Below are 17,858 nucleotides of genomic sequence, written 5' to 3'. Positions count from 1 at the left end.
TACATGGTGCAATCATACCTGTTTGCACTTTACCAACATAGTGACGTTGACAATATACCAACTCACTCAACACTATGAAGCAACTGAAACAAGTTACAAACGTAATGTGTACCTGGGAAGAGATCCACAGACTTTACATTTCTTATGAAGGATGTCGTCCCAATTCACCATCAATGTTCATTGGATGCAGGGTCACAGTCAGAACCACTATAATAATTAGCACATGATATCACTCACCTATTTCCTGCTCCACCTTTGCAGCCTGAAAATCTACTCTCTGGTAGGAAACATGCACTCTAATCCTCCTATGTGCCTGCTACATTTCCTAGAACCTCACTCAGGTGGAGGAAGTCACTCTCATGAGGCTTCAAACAAGGGCAGCTTTTACACCTCCTGTAACCTGGGCTTTAAGACACTGTGAAGTGCATGTTCTCTGCCTCTGCAATGGATACTAGTCATGTGTTGTACATGGCTCCTAAGGGCAAAAGCCAAACTAGAGAAAGTGCAGCTTAAAGGTACCAAGGTACGGACTGACCAGCCTACAAGCAATTAATCAAGGACAACAATTGGGTTCCACAGACAGGTTGTCCACCTTATCTACAAAGAAGCCCTGCGCACATTCCTTCAATTATATTATGCTGTATGGAAACACGTGTGCACAAAAAAATCATGTATTCCATGAACAGACAAAAGAAAATCACTGGTGACTGTGGCTGTCCATATTCATTTCACCACAGTGAGAACGTTTTTATTGTGAAGCGTGCTGCAAAATGGTGCAACTATAAATGCTGACACGTTTTTACTCGATGCTACAAAGGTGCTACCGTCGTCCAATCGAAAAAACGAAAACACAGTTGCTGCGCAGAAAAGCAAAAATATCTACATTAATTAAAAATTGGTTGACTTTCTGACATGAAATAACAGGAGTTCCAAACCAGGTGAAGTTGACTAGTTTGTTGGAGTGCATGACTGTCCAATGGCATTTTGCTGGGCTTTAACTGCATGCTTACCAAAGAAAACATAGGGTAATAACCGACCCACAACTCAAGGTTCCAAGTGCATTGGTATTCTTTATTTAACTCTGAAGGAGTTAAGCAATCACTACAGGCTTTACGTGCATACCACGAGTTTCGCAATGCCCGATGGCTCGCTACCAACTTTTCAAGCTTATCGGGCTCATCGATATGGCCAATGGCCTTCTTTGGTGATACCAGGAAAGATAATAAATGATGCCATCCTTGGCTCTCATTCGATCCAGTACAAGGCCGCCATGGCCTAGCACGCAAGTTCTCTGCATAAACATCGACGCTCGAACGCTCAGAGATATAACGAGAAAAACTTGCTTGGCCCTGAGGATGCGTATCGCACGCAAGCTAAGAACGAACTCGCCGCGTAGTCTCACATCGCATGTATGCAGCCGGTTTTCTACTACCAACAAGCAGCCAACTCGACACTGTCCTACACTAGTTCATAAATCCCAAGTTTCTCTTACATATTTTAGCTGCCACGCAAAATTGTGTGGACAAATTATATATATACACTCAGAGTAGCAACTGGTCCAACCACGACCGGCTTTATACTATAAAGCCGATCGTTATACTATAAAGCCGGTCGTGGGTCCAACTGAATGAACAGCAACTAGCGTCTATGGGAAACAGCAATAATAATAATAATAAAAAGGAAGAAGGAACGAGCAAGCGTATCACGTGAAGTACCTGCGCTAATCCAGTTCCCACACGTGCGTACGCGCTAAAAATATGTCGAGCCAATGAGCCTTCCGCTCCTTCCGTGACTGCGCAGAGGAAGGTGGGTTGAAAACGAAACCATCAGGTGTTCCGGTGTTGCCGGTGCCCGTCTGCGGCTTTTACATTAAAGCCACGGAGTATGACTGGTATGACCAAAACTTAAACATATATTGCGCAGCATTGCTATCATGAGTTGCTAACAAATCACAACTATCCTGACTAACCCATGACTGTCTGTGTAATGACTAACTAACGAAGCAACCGCGCAACCACAGAACAGCTGTGCAACCTTGAAGCCACCAGCTGCGCGCAACACGATTTCCCTTCTTTCTCTCTCTTCAAAACACTTCTTTATACTTCCTAAAAGAAGTGTGGCTATCTATTAGCAAGTTTATTTTTATATACATTATATACGAACTAAAAATGAAGCAACTATTGTCACAAGGAGATTACGTAATAATCAGGTGGCGTCCAAACACAACGGAATCGCCAAGGGACTGGTGTCACGGAGCGTTCGCTTGCCAAGGCTGGCGGCGTGACGTAATGCTCTCTCCTAAGTGAAGGACTCTGCTTTTTCTTCCTGATTGCTGCGAAACCAGCACACATAGAGTTCCTCACAATGTAATTCTAGCATTCTATGCCTTACACCTTTCCAAAACCAAAACGTCTATGACGCGATTCTGGCTCTCAAAATTGCGTTCAGCGCATTCAACTAGCAAATGCACAACCACGACCTACTGAACTACAGACCTGCACAGATCTCCCTCCTCCAGCACGCCTGGTCTAGTTCGCCCCTTTTGCCGCTAGGGAAAGAACGTACGAGCAGAGTGGCGCTAGTCATAACCTGTTCGCTGTCGTCTGCTTCTGCGATCTGTTCAGCGCTTGTCTTGCCATTTCGGCAGGCACAAAGCGCTTGTTTTGGCGGTAAATGAATAAATTCACAAATATACAAAAGAAGACATATTTGCGAATGCTTTGCGTTTGAATAGTGAAACTAGAAGAGGATGAACGGTGCGAGGAATGTAAACAACGAGAATAGGTGGCCGCTGCAATGCTAGATCAACGGCATAAATTTCCCTTTCCCAGCCTCCTTAAGAGACTGGAAAAATTGTTTAAAAAGATTCATAGGATAATCTAGCTTTCTTTAGTTGATTACAGACAGCCTAATGTCGTAGATGACATTAGTATTTACTGCTGTGTGCCGTAGTGAAAGGAAGATGATCTGGTAAAAGTATAGTAAAAGTATTCACTAGTAAGTCCTCCGCCCGATATGTGCAACAGTCTGATCGATTCTGTTTCAAGGGAAGGTGAGCATATCTTGTTTTTAATATCGTTGGATGTCTAGCTCAGTAGAAAGCGCGCAAAAAATTAAGCGATCCCAATGCTTTAAAACGTGCTGCAGTGCAGGCCTTAAAAATCGTGTCACGGAACTCTTTTCAAACTGTAAAGCTAGCTTTTCCGCGTAGTACGGCGGCAGCATAACGGTGGTGCTGAAGATACGTACGCAGTGAAGCTGTGTGCGTAATTCACTTTTTGAGCTCGTGACGCATTCACGGACAACATTTAAGAGTGATTGGTAATCATTCTGTCGTCGAACATTACGGTGGCTTCAAGTTTCTAAAGAGCGCAGACGCGAATTTTACAACGTGTACAATGAAACTGTTGGGTACGTTGCGAACTCTATACGCAATGGGATTTATAATAATCTCCTTGAAAAAGGCAGTGGGAGCGGCTATTTAACGCTATTTTAGAGAGCAGCGGACTACACGCTCCGACATTCTTTAGGTTCGGGGAGTCAACTTTTGGAGCCAAGTTACCGATCAAAGCCTTGTGACATCTCTGTCACTGTGTTAGCAAAAATCATCAACTAGAGAAGCAGTTCGTCGCAACACCACAGCTGCCCTACTACTTACAACGCCGCACAACCGCCCACCGCGTAGCAGACGAACAGGTTATAAAAGCGCCACCTACGGCAGTCGGTTGAACGAAAGTGGGCGCAAGCTGCTCCCATAGAAGCCGGATATCTGTGCAGGTCTGGAGTTACAGTAGGTCGTGTGCACAACCTTTAAGATCCGCATTTTAACTCTAGAGGGCGCCACCCTATAAAACGTTAATTTGGGCCAATTTTGGGCACGTCTTATTTGTGTTTTTGTCATCTAGCCTGCATAGTCTAGTACACTCATAGAGTTTCATATTAGTATACCTAGAGGCAAATCTGGCGCTGCGATCGTTCAACCATCATGGGAATGATGGGAAGTACAGGCTTCGGATTGGCATTGTATTGACTGGCGAACCAGTCTACGAGTATTTTTTTTGGCAGTTTTGGTTTCGCTCCAAGCGCAATTGCTATAACCTGCAGTGGGACAGTGCAACGCAAAGCTCTCTGCCTTTGTTATGTTGCTCGGAGTGGCGATAGCGCGCTGGGCCCGCGACTGGGACGATGCTTGTGTTACGTGTGGCGTCGAAGCCCTGACGAGAAAGTGGCGGCATCGTAAACGTTGAAAGAACATGTTTTGAGCGTTTGGACTTTGGTTTGTTAAGTGTGTTAGGTTGGCACTGTAGCGTTATGTGCTTTATGAAACTTCAGAATAGGACAAAGAAGGCACTACTGATACAAGACATATACAGTTGTACTTCTAGTGGCTTGAAAATCAAATTTTATTGAGAGCTTCATTTTGCATTGCTCGTTTATGTGCTCATTGAAATGCGTGTTTTAGGACTTTGAGAACACAAACTTACTTGTGGTGGGAAAGATAGCTGCGCTTCCTAGCTGTAGTCTAGTGTCGCACAATGGGCACCCGCAAAGCCACGCTGTGACGCTTCGGAAGCGGTACACCAATATAAATATGATGAAGCATACTCGTAGGAGGCCACTAGCGTCCTAGCTAGCACTGCAGCAGATGTGCTTAAAAGTACTTGAAGACGTTCAGCAATCGTGACAGCCGACGCAACCTTTTCGAAAGAGCGAGAGAGTTCGCAAATGCCTGTCGTCTGCGAGAAAAGTCTCGCGTTAAATGCAGCGAGAAGGCGTCGTAGCAGACGACACTTGTAGCATTCCGCTCAAGAGCGCAACGCTTTGTCACAATACAACATTTCTATTTTCAAAAATACTCGATGAGTATTTTTATATAAGTACATGCACGGTTGTTTTGCTGTTGCAAAAATGAATAAATAATTATTCTTTGGCTTTAAATTGGGACCAGAATCGCACAAGTATGCATACCCTGATGTGTCCTGGTGACAACCATAGTAAACCATGCTTCCATCTCAAAGTCATACAAGTTTATGTAGCGTGTTGTACATTATATACCATACTGCAGAAATAGAATTAGATTTTACGCGATAATATTTGAGTATAGCTTTGTTTACTGCGCCAGAAGAAAACGCCACTAGTCTAAAAATCGAAGTCAATCCGAAGCCTGTACTTCCCATCATTCCCATGTAGGTTGAGGTAGAGTGTACTAGATTCGGAGAGTGGGTCCAACGAGGGCTCCGCGCTGAGGCATTTTTTATTGAAAATCCAGAGGGCGCCACCATCGCCTTCTTCTGGAGGCCACGCCCCCGCGCACGGCGGAGGCCGCGGCGGCGCCGGTCGAAGAGCGTGCCTCCCCCCCCCCCCCCCCACCAGAAAAAAAAAAAAAGCACGGCCGCGGTCGAGCGCAGCGTTGTAGTTGCGTTCGAGGATGACCGTGCCTGGATTAGCTGGAGTCACGCAGTCAGATGGATCGCGTTTGCAGTTTGCTTTCCTTACCTTATGTGCGTGTTTCACTGTGTCATGAGAAAACGAAATTCATAGCTGATATTCCGAAGAAATGAGGACCATGTGCCGTAATGGGATGAGTTTAGTGTGTGGCATAATTAGGTATTAAATAAAGATTGGTAAACCTTTGTTTTCTTCCTTTCTCAAGGCGATATATTGAATGCTAACAAAATTTCCCCGATGCCCTAATAACGGCAGCGATTTAAGATTTAGGGAGCCTATATGGGTCACATTATTCTTTACGTGCAGCACATTTTTTTGTAGGTTAATTGTGGGTTTTGAAAATATTTACGGAATAGCATTTTTCTTCCCTATTTTTGTGCGTCATATACGCCTGAGATGTAGTTGGTTTTCCAGACACCCTGGGTGAATAAAGCAAAACACATTGTTTATATAGGAAGCATGTTATCGGTTGTCTACGTCTTCGAGCTCGCGCAGGTTTCCATTGACACATGCCTCCAATCTGAATGACCGTTCAACTGAGAGCGGGAGCGTTCTCTTTGTTGACCGGCCTTCATCTGTTGCATATGAGGTCGTTCTCTTTCGCGTGGGCTGCTCGGGTGTAGGCTGCTCGTAGAGATAATCCTGAAAATACGGCAAAGGATTGCGGGTACCGCAACAGACCGAAGCGCAGGCTTTCCACGCTGTGTAGATACTTCCTGGCCTTCAATGATATGCACATAATGCCTCAGTATGTACTTTGCATCAAAGTGCAGCTCACGAATGGAGTCCGTGCGGTGAAGAATGAGCTCCTGCACGCGTCGCCGTTCTTCATCTTAAGGACTCCGAAGAGCGAGAGCTTGGCAGGACCATTTCAATCTACTGTATACGTTGATGCAACCCACTACACAACAGTAGTTCTTTCGCAGAAGTGTGCTCATCCTCTCAGTCTTCGAACACTGCCAAGACGCCGAGTTACCAGACAAACCATAACACATATGCGAGGGCCGTCTGCGCGCGTAGATATCGTGCAGACGGCATCGTTTGACGGAAGCGAGGAACCTCAATTCGTGGCAAAGCAGTATTTATATTGCATTCTTTTTTTACATTCCTGGTACACAAATCAATTAGAGAGAAAATGACGAAATATACACAAGCACGACGGCGTGTTCAGGAGACGGCGGCGCGTCGAGCAGACGACAGCTGGGCGCTGCCGTAACCACCGTCGGTAGGCGTGGTTCCGCCGGGCCGTCGAGGCACCGGATTGGCCGGAACGTCAGAAGAAGGCGACTGCAGCGCCACCACAAATTTCAATGTTTTTTGCTTCACTCTCGCCGCTTGTCGGGGCCTCCGCTGGACCCACTCCCCCATTCTAGTACACTCTAGTTGAGGCAACGCTCATGAGAACCCCCGTAGACACTAGCGCCACATTTCCCTCTAGGGTACTTATTTAAAACTCTATGAGTACACTCATAGAGTTTCTCACTGAAAACTCCACGAGTACTCGTATATGAGTACTTTACTAGGCTCGTATAGGTATAGCCCAAGACTACAAAATCCTTTGGCAACCATGTCAGCTTTTTTTTTTTGCTTTCTGTTTTCAGTTTGTTTTGTTTCTGGTGCATGCTGTGGTGTCAGCGCGGTTTCGGTGTGCTTCCGAAATGTAAGACCTTATTTCTTGTCTTCGCAAGCATTTTTTTCAGTATTGGTATCCGCGGCGGCACTGCTTAACTAGTGGCATTTAATTTATGTGTCGTTGTCTTCTTTTCTCCAAGGTCGAAAGTTACGTTCAAGATAACTCTGACGTCGGACCCGAAGCTGCCTTACAAGGTGTAAGTGCAGATTGTCATTCTTCTTATTTGCGATCACTTTGCCAGGCGTTAGAATCTTGAAAATCTGTATTCAAGTAAAGCATCACGCCACCGTAAAGCAGGCAAGGTCGCTTATAATTGATCATAGTTCCGCTACCTGGGTTGACATATGTCATCGACTGCTTTTAATGGCAGCTCCACGCGAACTTAAAACTGTGCAAACTCCTTTTTCAGCCTCTGCGTTCCCGAGTGCACCCCTTTCACAGCAGTATTAAAGTTCGCTGCTGAAGAAGTGAGTTCATTTCACATGTTGCAGAGCGACTCTGAATATATTTTTTTTTTATTTTCCGAGACAGTTGCGCTATGTTTGGCTTTATAATTAGTTCCGAGACGAGTCTCTGCTAATTGTGCTTTTCTTTTATGTTCACGGCATTTTATGTGTGTGCTTGCAGTTCAAGGTGCCACCCGCAACCAGTGCTATTATTACCGATGACGGAATCGGCATAAACCCTGCCAATACTGCTGGTATGTGCCTTGTTTAATGGTTATATAAGCCGATGGTTTCTACACGGCGTTGCTTTTCCTTCTTCACTGCACAGGTACCATCTTCCTGAAGCACGGATCAGAACTTCGGCTTATTCCCAGAGACCGGGTTGGTCGTTCCAGATGACCAGATGCTAATATTGTATACAATGTACCTAGCACCTGTGCTGGCCCAAGGCAAGATTTTCTGAACCAAGCTTAGTTAATAAAACTGTTCCTTAATCGTCTGCTGTTTCGTGAAAGAAGCTGCACAGCAGTGCTGAACCTGCTGGGGACTGCAAGGCCAACTGCTTGGTAGTACTCGTTCATGCATCTTCTGCACAAGCAAAATACGAGTCACTTTCCCATCTAGCTGCTGTAGCAAGGTATAAAATGTACAAGTGTGCCAAAGATTTTAGGGACATGTTCTCTCCTCAGTGGCCTTTGTCTTCCCCTAGTTCCCTTCCTCATGCAGGGTATATATGTTATGGTATTATATGTTCCTAAGAATATCTGCTCTTCAATAGGCAGATTTATCTGAATGCTTCGGACTGTTATCAACCATACTGGAAACATCAGGTCCATTCGGTTCGCCCTACACTTTAATCACGACACTTCACGACAGTTCAGCATTTTTTCAGATCATGCATAACTGGCAAGGGACCATCCTGCGTGATCTTGGTGTTGCCTCTCCCACAAGTGTAGGGAATGCTGTGAAATAGTCCTTCGCCAAGCCTGCACTGTGCGGAACGAATGGCAACATGTCACCATGCTTAATGAGTAAAATAAACAGCAAGGCTCAAAATATTCAATGGACCAGCCAATCCCAAATCAACATGTCTCAACTTTCCGTTCATGTTTTGCTGGACAATTTTCATTGATGTTCATTTTGTTAAACAATTAACTCCACCACTGCAAGTGAATGCTGCAAGAATAAAAAAAGAAATAATGCTATTTCTTCTGTACATTTTCAGATTAAGGGTCCAGACTTTATGTGACTAAGAACAGATAGCATTAAGATGACTGTTACAAATGAAAAATGGGCTGCTTTGGTGAAAGAGGATAGACATGCGACACGGTCTTGCAAATTATGAAGTCCGTACACAAAATTACAGCAAACTATAGTTTTGAACTAGGAGATGTGTCGCCTATGTGTGTGCATTCAGGCTTTTGTTGAGGCACCGAGACGCTGTGTACACAGTTTTGTAGACCAAGATCAACAGCAAAAGTACTGATGAAAGTAATGATAGTTAAAATGTGCCGCATACATCTAGGAACACTTATGATTGGATTGTGCTGCAATATTGACTAGCATGTGCAAAATGTCTTAGCAAAACGAGTGGGAAGGTAGACTGATGTTCTTACTTGGCGTCAGTAGGCTGTATGTAGCGGGCTCATTTCTTTCATTGTTTTTCACAATGTCGTGCACCAGGCATAATCTTAAAGTGGCTGGATAAGTGCTTTTCAAGCTTATCAAAATGCAATATAGTTGATGTTCTCATATTTGATGTTCCTAGCTGTTGCGAGTTTCCGCGTGAGTCCACATTCTGTAAACTTGACAAAACTCCCGAAAGAATTCAAAATTCTTAATCTTTTATGCAGCTGTGCACTTTCTATGGTTCTGAAGATGCAAGAAATGTGGTGAAAGTAAGCTTACAATCAACAGGATAAACTGGTGTCTGAAAGGGATAACACTAAATTGACAGTAGCATACGACTGAGAATGACCTCTAAAGTCACCTGAGCTGCTATGTTGGGAGTGCCGATTTGTTACAGAAAATTTTAACTGTGAAAAATTTTTACTGCCCCTACAGCTGGAAGTCTTCCTTGCCAGTGTGCCTGGGCACAAAATAAATTGTGAAAGCTTTGCAGGTTGTATAATGCTTCAAAATGGCAACAAATGTTTGTGGTGTGTAGCTATATGCCATAAACAATCATTTCTTGGGATGCTTGTGACCCAGCAATGCCGGATGAGCTCGTTTGTTTATGCACTACGGATGAACTATTTGCAGCAGGGAACGATGACCTTTGCTAGCAAAAGTTTTGTGCTTTGATAGGTCTGTTAATCCTTTCATAACCAACAATGTAGCTTTTCTTCCATCTTGCCGCATTCTCTCGCCAAATACACTGTATTGCAGCTGAAAGCATGCAGTACACACTGCAGCCGGTCACCGCTAGCAGTGCACATGGGCCAAACACACGAATGTGGCCAGCGGTGCTGTCTGCTTCCAGTTGTACGAACAGCTCGCAGCAAAGCCGTCGGCTCTAGGCTGCCATATTGTGTTTTTCGAGGATCGTAGCAGAACTTGTGGAACGTGGATACAGAAAGAATAAAGAAACATGGACGCAACTTCACTGTCAACTGATTTCTTTTTCTTAGACGACTGTAGCAGCAGAACTTATGGAACACGAACACAGAAAGAACGAATAGATGTGGACATAATTGCACTGTCAACTCATTTCTATTCGTCTACACATCTGTTCACATGTCTATTCGTTCTTTCTGTGTCCGTGTTCCATAAGTTATGCTGCTACAATCCTCGAAGAATAAACAAACTAGCTCAATTAAACACCCTTTTGATCTTGCATTTACAATAAAGGTGAGTTGGTATTCACAAGGCCAAGATTATGCAATTCACGATGATGACGTGGTGCGGTGACAATGCGCATTCCTTTTGTTGTCACTGGAGTGCTCATAAGCTCACTTGCTGTTGACGTTTTTCTTTTCTGATTCGTTCCTGGCAGCACTGATTTTCCCACCATATTCAATACACGCTAGATAGCGTATTTGCGGGACTGCAAGCACAAACGTTGTGTGCCCAGCACGGGATCCCTTCCAGCAACAAGCACTGCTTGCCAGCAACTTTTGCAAGTGAAATGACACATGTAAATGAATGTCTTATTTTCTTGTCACAAAAGTTCCAGGCCACATACATGCAATACACCAGACTTCACTAAATTGAAACTACAAAACAGAATTATGTCGCTAAATTGCATGAAAAAATCCATGGTGTTTACGGAGCTGACTAGCAAATGCCAAAAGCTCTTTATATCACCAATTTCACTAAATCAAGGTTTTACATCGAGGTTTGTGTACATTTATCGGCATAATGGGAACTTACCTTCCCCAAAATATGTAACAAATAAATTTTAGCTGTGCAAGTGCTATACATCATGAAAAAGTATAACTTTTAGTAAAGAACGTTTATTCAATGTATTAGAAAGGAAGGAAGCCCCACTATCACAAAATTTTGCTTCAACTTCCCTGAACAACACCTTGGCAGCAAATAAAAACCAAGGTATGCAGTGCTCGCGCTGTAGAACATGTGAGGGTGCATTGCCAGTGGTTCATTTCGCTCTATTCTTTTCCCATCAGCTACCATGCACGACTGGCCAATTGTAATAATGACAACATAGACGGGACACAGCTCACAAAAGAAAACCGGAATCAAATTGTTGCTCTACCAAGGCACAAGCCTGCAGTTCACTAAAAAAAAAGAAATGAAAGTTGCTTTCAAAATACCTTTAATGGATCAAAATTATGCACTTTGTGCCTGCAAACAGGTCATCATGGAATATACACCAGCCCCGATAAATTGCAGAGAGGTCACAACCTCTGATATTAGTGTGACTAGTTAAGCAGTCATACAGCCTTAAGTATATGCTTGACCTCTGACAGTGCTAGTGTGTGGGGTGCAAGCATGTGGTGCTCAGAATCACCAGGGTGCACATTCAGTTCAGACACAGGCATACAGTTGGTGCACACTTAAAGGGACTAAGAACATCACGCAAAAAATTACATTAGTGTGAACAAGAAAACATGGTATGCAGCACCTGGAAATGGTGACCAAGCCCAGATCACTTCCTTAATGAGTATTAAGCTTTCAGATCAATGTTGTTTATATTCATAATTTATCCAATTTGTTCATTCTCCAAATGCACTACTCTTAGATTAAACGAAAAAAAGAACAGCGTGTTTTTCTGCCACTAAATACAAGGGGGGAAAAACATGTTCTTCAAGGTTTAAAATGTCAGCAAGGCAATCAATACTACTGCATATCTACTCACAAAATGGCAATTTTGGCACCACAAGGGAGAGGGAAGATACAGCATGCAAAATTAACAGCTGCTTCACCACAGTCTTTGTACTTGCGGAAAACAGACAAAGTTCACAAAGTCAAGTTTAAGGAACATGCTTATAATTTTCACAGCAGTTTTTTGAATACTGGAAGCAACAGCAGAGATGATTTACAACAGTGATCAAGTGAAGCTATCTTAAGTGCATTGCAATAATTTAAAAAGTTAAGAGTTAAAAAAGTGTATGGTCACTTCAGAGAAAAAAACTGCACAACAATTTCCTTTTCTCTTGAGCCTCTCTCTTGGCACTCTTTCCAAAACCTAACAATGTGAAGACTCGGTGGCCCCATGAGATCAGTGGTGGAGTCTCATCGGTTTCCCACCACTATGCCGTTCAGACATCTTCATCTTCATCCTGGAGAAAGAGATTGCAGTGGCTATTAAGAACAATATCACCAACAATTTAGACCACAGACAATATCAATGCCCCAGCCTTCGTTAGCACTTCAATCATTGCTGTGCGTAAACATATTTTTCAATGCACACCTGGTTTAACCCTAATGCTCCAAATTAAAAAAAATATAAATATTTAAGTTTTTGGAACAGGAAAAATGTCATTCTGAAACAGTTTAGGAGCAGCCACACCAGCATTGTGGAGCAGAAAAACGGGTCTTTTTGGAACACTTGGAGTAGTACAGCAGTAATCTGAAGCCATTTGGTGAAGCTTGTCATTATTGTGCAATCAGTAATTGCTGCTCAATAGTGCAGCAAGACACAAAGCCAACAGCGACCAATTAAGCTTCCCTTTCCATAGACGGTATACCATGCACAAATGTTGCAAACATTTTATTGCGATGGCAATTATATGGACACTCCAAGCGCATTTCTACCGTTGACGTCGCCATGAGGTTCTGTATAAAGTCCACGGGCAATAAAATAGTCGGCACGCACCGTATGCTGTATGTGCGAGCAAAAGCATGCAAAGGTGAGTCGGCGATCGCAACTAAATATCACGCACGCAACGGCGGAAAGTAAAGAGGAAGCATGCCACTTTCCGCTGCACGCAGTGCTTTGAGAGGAAGGGGGGGGGGGGGGGCATTCTACTCTGGGTGGCCCAGGCGGCCTCGTGCACCTGGCCGGGCTGCTGTATCTTGAAAACCATCTGCGACAGCTACAGAGTCCGCACTGCGCTGCGTTAGCAAGGCTTAGTTCGCGTTGCTGAGAGCGGCTGCACGAAGGTCAACTCGCTTGCTGGTGCTGCCACTTTTTGACAGGGAGTTCTTCCAGTCATCGAGTAATGTGTTTTCACATTGGCTTCTGTGTGTGATACTGTACCATGCCTATGTTTAGTTTATATGGCTGATAAAACTACTATCCCTACTTCACATAGCTGTCCACTAATTTGTTATCAGAATGGATGCTTCGCCTTTTGGGCGAAACTGCGACTTTCCCTTTTTTATTTGGGTAGGTAGTAACCTAATCTTGTAAACAATTAAATAAAATTTTGTAGCCTAATGAGAACAAAGGTATGTGCCTGGGTGTGAGACAGGCATGAAATTACAGATGAGCTAGAGCAATTTGTGCCGTCAGGCACAAGACAAAAAGTGATGGCAAATGTGTGCATTCCAAATGACAGATGTGCTTTGATATGCTTTACCGCACTAGTCAAAATGTGTATTACGCGCAATAACAATGCAAGAAGCTCGGCAAGAGACTATGCATCTACGAAGGTGGTCAAGATGAGATGCCTCCGTATGGTACGTGTGTCGCAAAGATGGTGATGGCAGTGGAGAACAATGTTCGTACTATCCCTACACTCGCTTTTGTTGTGAGGCTGTTTGTCGGCTTCTCAAGTGTTGTGCGGCCTCTGCGAATAGATACGAGTCGATTCGGTGTGAAACCGTAACTTTTGTTGCCGATACCCGACCGACCTTTCGAAGTACTGCCTTTTACTGCCCCCAAGGGCTCAAATTGGCACAGGCATGTCCGAAATAGCTCTGAAGGCCTGCCAGTACAATTATTAGACATATCTGTGCTCGTATTGCAACAGGAGATGGCGGCTGCATGAATGTATAATTAAGGAATAGATACCGTGCCCCGTGACAGTTGCCTCTTTCCACTCTTGGTATGGTTCACCGATACATTTTGCGTTTGCTTCGCCCCGTAACATTGCTGTAGCGAGGCGAAGCTGACTTTCGGGAGCCGGCATTATGGAACGCGTTGTACTTTCAGAGCTTCGAAGCCATTGGCGAGGATTGCAAAGGCGGAGTCAGCGGTATTACTAGCAGCGGCGAATTGTATAAAGGGACACTAAAGGCAAATATGAAGGCAAGCGAAAGTGATAGATTAGTGTGCGAGAATCTCTAAGGCGTCAATATTATCGCGAACAGAGCCTTAATAATCAAGAAATTGAGGAAAATGCAGGACGCGGTTAGAGTCTCCACCAGAACATTCAAACACTTGCCCAATGATGAAAGCACTCCTCAGTTAAATTTTGTCACTAGTACTCAACTATGTGTTGCAAAAAAACATTCTTGTATTGCATTACAAGACGAAATAAAATGCTACTTGTCCTGTTCTATCTAATCCTTTAGAAAAAAGAACTCATTGAAATCACCCTTGATGACGTGGGCGGTTGAAAGGTTTAGTTTTCGCTCGACTCTGCACTGCCCATGCTTTCGCATTTCACTAGTTTTGTTATCGTGCAATTCTGCGCTGGTTTTTCCGGCTGCGAAACTCGCACAAAGCGCAAGTAGCAGAGAATTCAACTTCCATATGATGTCACAGGATGCCGAAACGGTCTATGCCACTTGACCAAAAAGCAGCTGCAGCAGCGAATCCACCGCTGTGTCTTGGCTTGGTAGTGCCACCTGTCGGGCGGGGTTTTACACACCGACGGCGGCAAAGGGTGGTGATAGCATATGCAACATCCCCACTCCCCCGGTTGGGTGGCAGGAGTTTTGAATTTCGAAAAAGCCACTCGGAACTTTCAGATGCAATTTTCTCATAAACCGAGTCTTTTCTTGATGCGAAACAAGCGTTGCGAGGTTTCTGGAATGGTAGGTAAACAGTCCACATCGACTCAGTATTTGCCTTTAGTGTTCCTTTAATGAAAAAACATGGCACCGAACAGCACGAAGCTCGGTAGCGAACGTCGAAATAGCTAGGCCTAGTGTTGCCACGGTGGTGGCTACGGCTGCCAGCGGATCTGCGTGCAAGAGCGCTTATCCAAGGCGGCGAGATAATTGAAATGGCGGCGGTAGTGGCTTCGATCAATGCTGCTTCGTACCTGTCGAGAAAATGGGGCGGCGAAGGGTTTTTTGCATCCGAAATTTCAAACGTTCTTATACATTGACTCTATCGGGTACCGTGGCAGTTCCGCGAAGGCGTGCAAATTATCGGGCATGTAAAAAAAAAAAATCGGTTGTTGACTGTAGTTGCATATAACCTTATGAAAACAGTGCAGTGCCGTGAAAACGCACAAATACTGCACTTTTGCGTAGTTGGCGCAAATTGCACTTGAGTGGGCGCAGCCAGGAGCAGGCAAGTCGAATTGTAGTAAAATGGTGCAAATGGTGCAGATGGACCACCACTGTCAAATATTTGAATGAAAAATTGCCTGGCTGCTAAGTATTGAGAAACAAAAAAGCTCAAGTATCAAGTTTGCAACTCTGCAACAAAGAACAATATCACAATTCTGTAAACTGCATGCAATAATACATATAAAGTGGACAAAATTGATGTATTATAAGCCGCTCTAAAGTATGCCACTAAATCGCAAGTTGGCTTTTTGCAAAACCCTTGTGAACATTGTAACAATGGCACGTAAGCTGTAAACTGATCAGCGCAATGTGTAGGCGGGCTAGTTCGTGCAGATCCATAAATACTTCGTTTAGCGCAAAACAACGGACACAACGGTCCTGTCGCCTTTCTTGTGTCTGTTGTTTTGCGCTAAACGAAGTATTTATGTAAATTGATATGTCAAATTTTTCAGCTTCAGATGCTCAAACAGATACAGTTTACAAAACTGCAATATCTGTTTTTTGGTGCAGAGTTATGAATTGGTAAACTTCGTGCTATTCTTTAACTTGCAGATATTTTTGCAAGTTCTGTAAGAAATCCAATGCCCTGAATTAAAGTTTTGCTTCCTATAGTCACTAGAACTCAACTTTCCCTCTCAAATGAAACAAATTTCATTCAAATAATTCCAGAGGTTGTGGGGATGCGCGACCCTCGCGCCTCCCCTGATGTTTTTCCCGCATAGCGCGTCTCCTGTAGTGCGGCTTCGCCGCACATGCGGCGGTCGGAATGGTACAGGCGCAGTCCGAGAGATGGCGCGAGTGTGGCGCGGCTAACGCCGCGAGGTTACTTGGGCGCCGAAAGGAAGGCGCTTGCTCTCTTTGGGTTCGGGAAGCGAGCATCACGGACGTGCCGCGCGTGCAGCGCCCCTCTTTCCCGGCGGGTCGGCGCGCCGGGGGGACGTCTCCCGCGAGCGCGCGGCGACCCAGGCTTCTGCGAGACCGCCTCGCGTGGCCGCCTTCGAACGCGCCACGATTCGCGTGACTATACACGCGAACGACCAGGCGTTGGGATCCAGCATGGAGCGAACATATTCGCTCGCGAGGACGCGGTGAGTCGGACTTCTAGATTTGTCGCGCGCCCATCGGCATGTTTTGTGGATAGCAATTCGGCTAGCAGGCATTGATGTATGAAAGGTGCAATAAATGCCCTTGTGATTGTTTGCACTACTGTGTTGTCGTTCCTTTGTCCCAAGAGTACGGTGTGAGACTGCCCCCATTAGACCCCACAAGGTCACATAAAAGACTTTCTGCATTTGACATATACTTGAATAAGCAGCATGGGAGTTGGCCCCGAGCTAAATCTTTGCTGGTGCATGCAGTGTAAGGCCAGAGTGAAAACATACTTCTGTAGCCCTATCAAAAGCTGCAGTGCATGTATGCACCTGTGCACACAATTGCTATGCTTTATAGGACTCCTGCACTTGTCTTGCAACACTGCGCTATAGCCTACCGCACTTACTTCACAAGAGAAGTGTGCCATTAGGTATCGCTAAGCATACTATTCTTCTTTGCTCTGTCGCTAGTGATTTCACACTAAGCTCTCTAAATATAACTCAGTGTGTTTATGCTTGTAAGGTTCGTTCCAAACATTTGTGGAACCTGCTTACTCCAGTTTGCATGTTGGCTGTAATGAAAAAGACTGCAGAGTGACAACCCTTTGACAGTAGCAGCCTTGCCACAACATACAATAACAGTGATGAAACTTGATCAGGCACAAGGTCAACTTTGAGAATGTGTGTAAAGCCTGGATGATTAATGCATTTTATTTGGCACAAGAGCCAGCGATGGCTACAGAGTGCTGTGTCTAAAACCCTGTAGCCACTTGCTCACATAAGTTAGTAGCCTGAGTCTATTGTACTCAATGCACAGGCACCATTGAATAATAGAGGATCCAAGAAAGATAGAATATACCGTATTTACTCGCATAATGATTGCACTTTCTTTTTCAGAAAAATTGACGCAAATTCAGGGGTGCAATCATTACGTGGGTTAACTTTCCCGCGAAAAAAAGAAGTTTTTTTCGTCCCGCGTTTGCTGCGGGATGCGGGTGTGGGACACCAAAATAAAAATGGCGGCCGGCGGGGCAAACCGAACGCACCGAATGCGATCTTTTTTTTTTCTTCTCGTCAGTACATTACGTGAATTGAAACAGTTTCTTCTGTATCAGTGATGAATAATATCGTTAATATCGGCAAGTTTGCGGCAATAACGTAGCCATGTCCACTTTGAGGGGACAGAAAGAGATGGGCGCGCTTAGCAGCCAGTGACATAGAAACGCATGGCCGGCGTGCTGCAGAAACTGCGGCATCTGTCTTCACTACTATTCTAACACGGCACGTTTGCTCTAAGGGTGGGCGAATATCTTAGCTGTGTTACAAGCGTCGGCGTATGAATAGGGTACACTTTAACGTATCGGTGTAAAC

General features: G+C 44.5%; 3 protein-coding genes across 9 annotated transcripts in view; 1 reads left to right on the top strand and 2 right to left on the bottom strand.

The window, feature by feature from the left end:
• The window catches only part of LOC135920177 (multidrug resistance-associated protein 1-like), a 220,990-nt gene extending 218,953 nt beyond the window's left edge, over positions 1–2,037 (bottom strand). Inside the window, exons 1-2 of one of the 6 annotated variants that reach the window (XM_065454320.1) lie at positions 1,493–1,663; positions 113–207 (exon numbers count right to left, since the gene is read on the bottom strand). The gene's annotated coding sequence lies outside the window, so the exon portion shown is untranslated. Of the gene's footprint in view, positions 1–112; positions 208–237; positions 1,469–1,492; positions 1,664–1,715 lie in introns of those variants that run through there. The other 5 variants (XM_065454324.1, XM_065454323.1, XM_065454319.1 and 2 more) reach the window with 5 other exon arrangements.
• A 4,806-nt stretch (positions 2,038–6,843) lies between these two features.
• On the top strand, positions 6,844–8,026 carry Ufm1 (Ubiquitin-fold modifier 1). The gene is made up of 6 exons (XM_065454337.2): positions 6,844–6,887; positions 7,050–7,108; positions 7,221–7,277; positions 7,491–7,548; positions 7,709–7,781; positions 7,856–8,026. The coding sequence occupies exons 1-6, from the start codon at positions 6,846–6,848 to the stop codon at positions 7,924–7,926; spliced, it is 360 nt and encodes a 119-aa protein (XP_065310409.2). The 5' UTR covers positions 6,844–6,845; the 3' UTR covers positions 7,927–8,026.
• A 3,259-nt stretch (positions 8,027–11,285) lies between these two features.
• The window catches only part of pod1 (coronin pod1), a 126,759-nt gene continuing 120,186 nt past the window's right edge, over positions 11,286–17,858 (bottom strand). For both annotated transcript variants that reach the window (XM_065454335.1, XM_065454336.1), the window contains exon 25: positions 11,286–12,269. In XM_065454335.1, coding sequence (XP_065310407.1) covers positions 12,249–12,269 — 21 coding nt within the window. In that variant the 3' untranslated portion in view covers positions 11,286–12,248. The remainder of the gene's footprint in view (positions 12,270–17,858) is intronic.

Source organism: Dermacentor albipictus, chromosome 3 (genome assembly GCF_038994185.2).
Source record: "Dermacentor albipictus isolate Rhodes 1998 colony chromosome 3, USDA_Dalb.pri_finalv2, whole genome shotgun sequence".
Lineage (NCBI taxonomy): Eukaryota > Metazoa > Arthropoda > Arachnida > Ixodida > Ixodidae > Dermacentor > Dermacentor albipictus.
The sequence above is the reverse complement of the archived record's forward strand: the minus strand, read 5'-3'. Positions and strand labels throughout refer to the sequence as shown.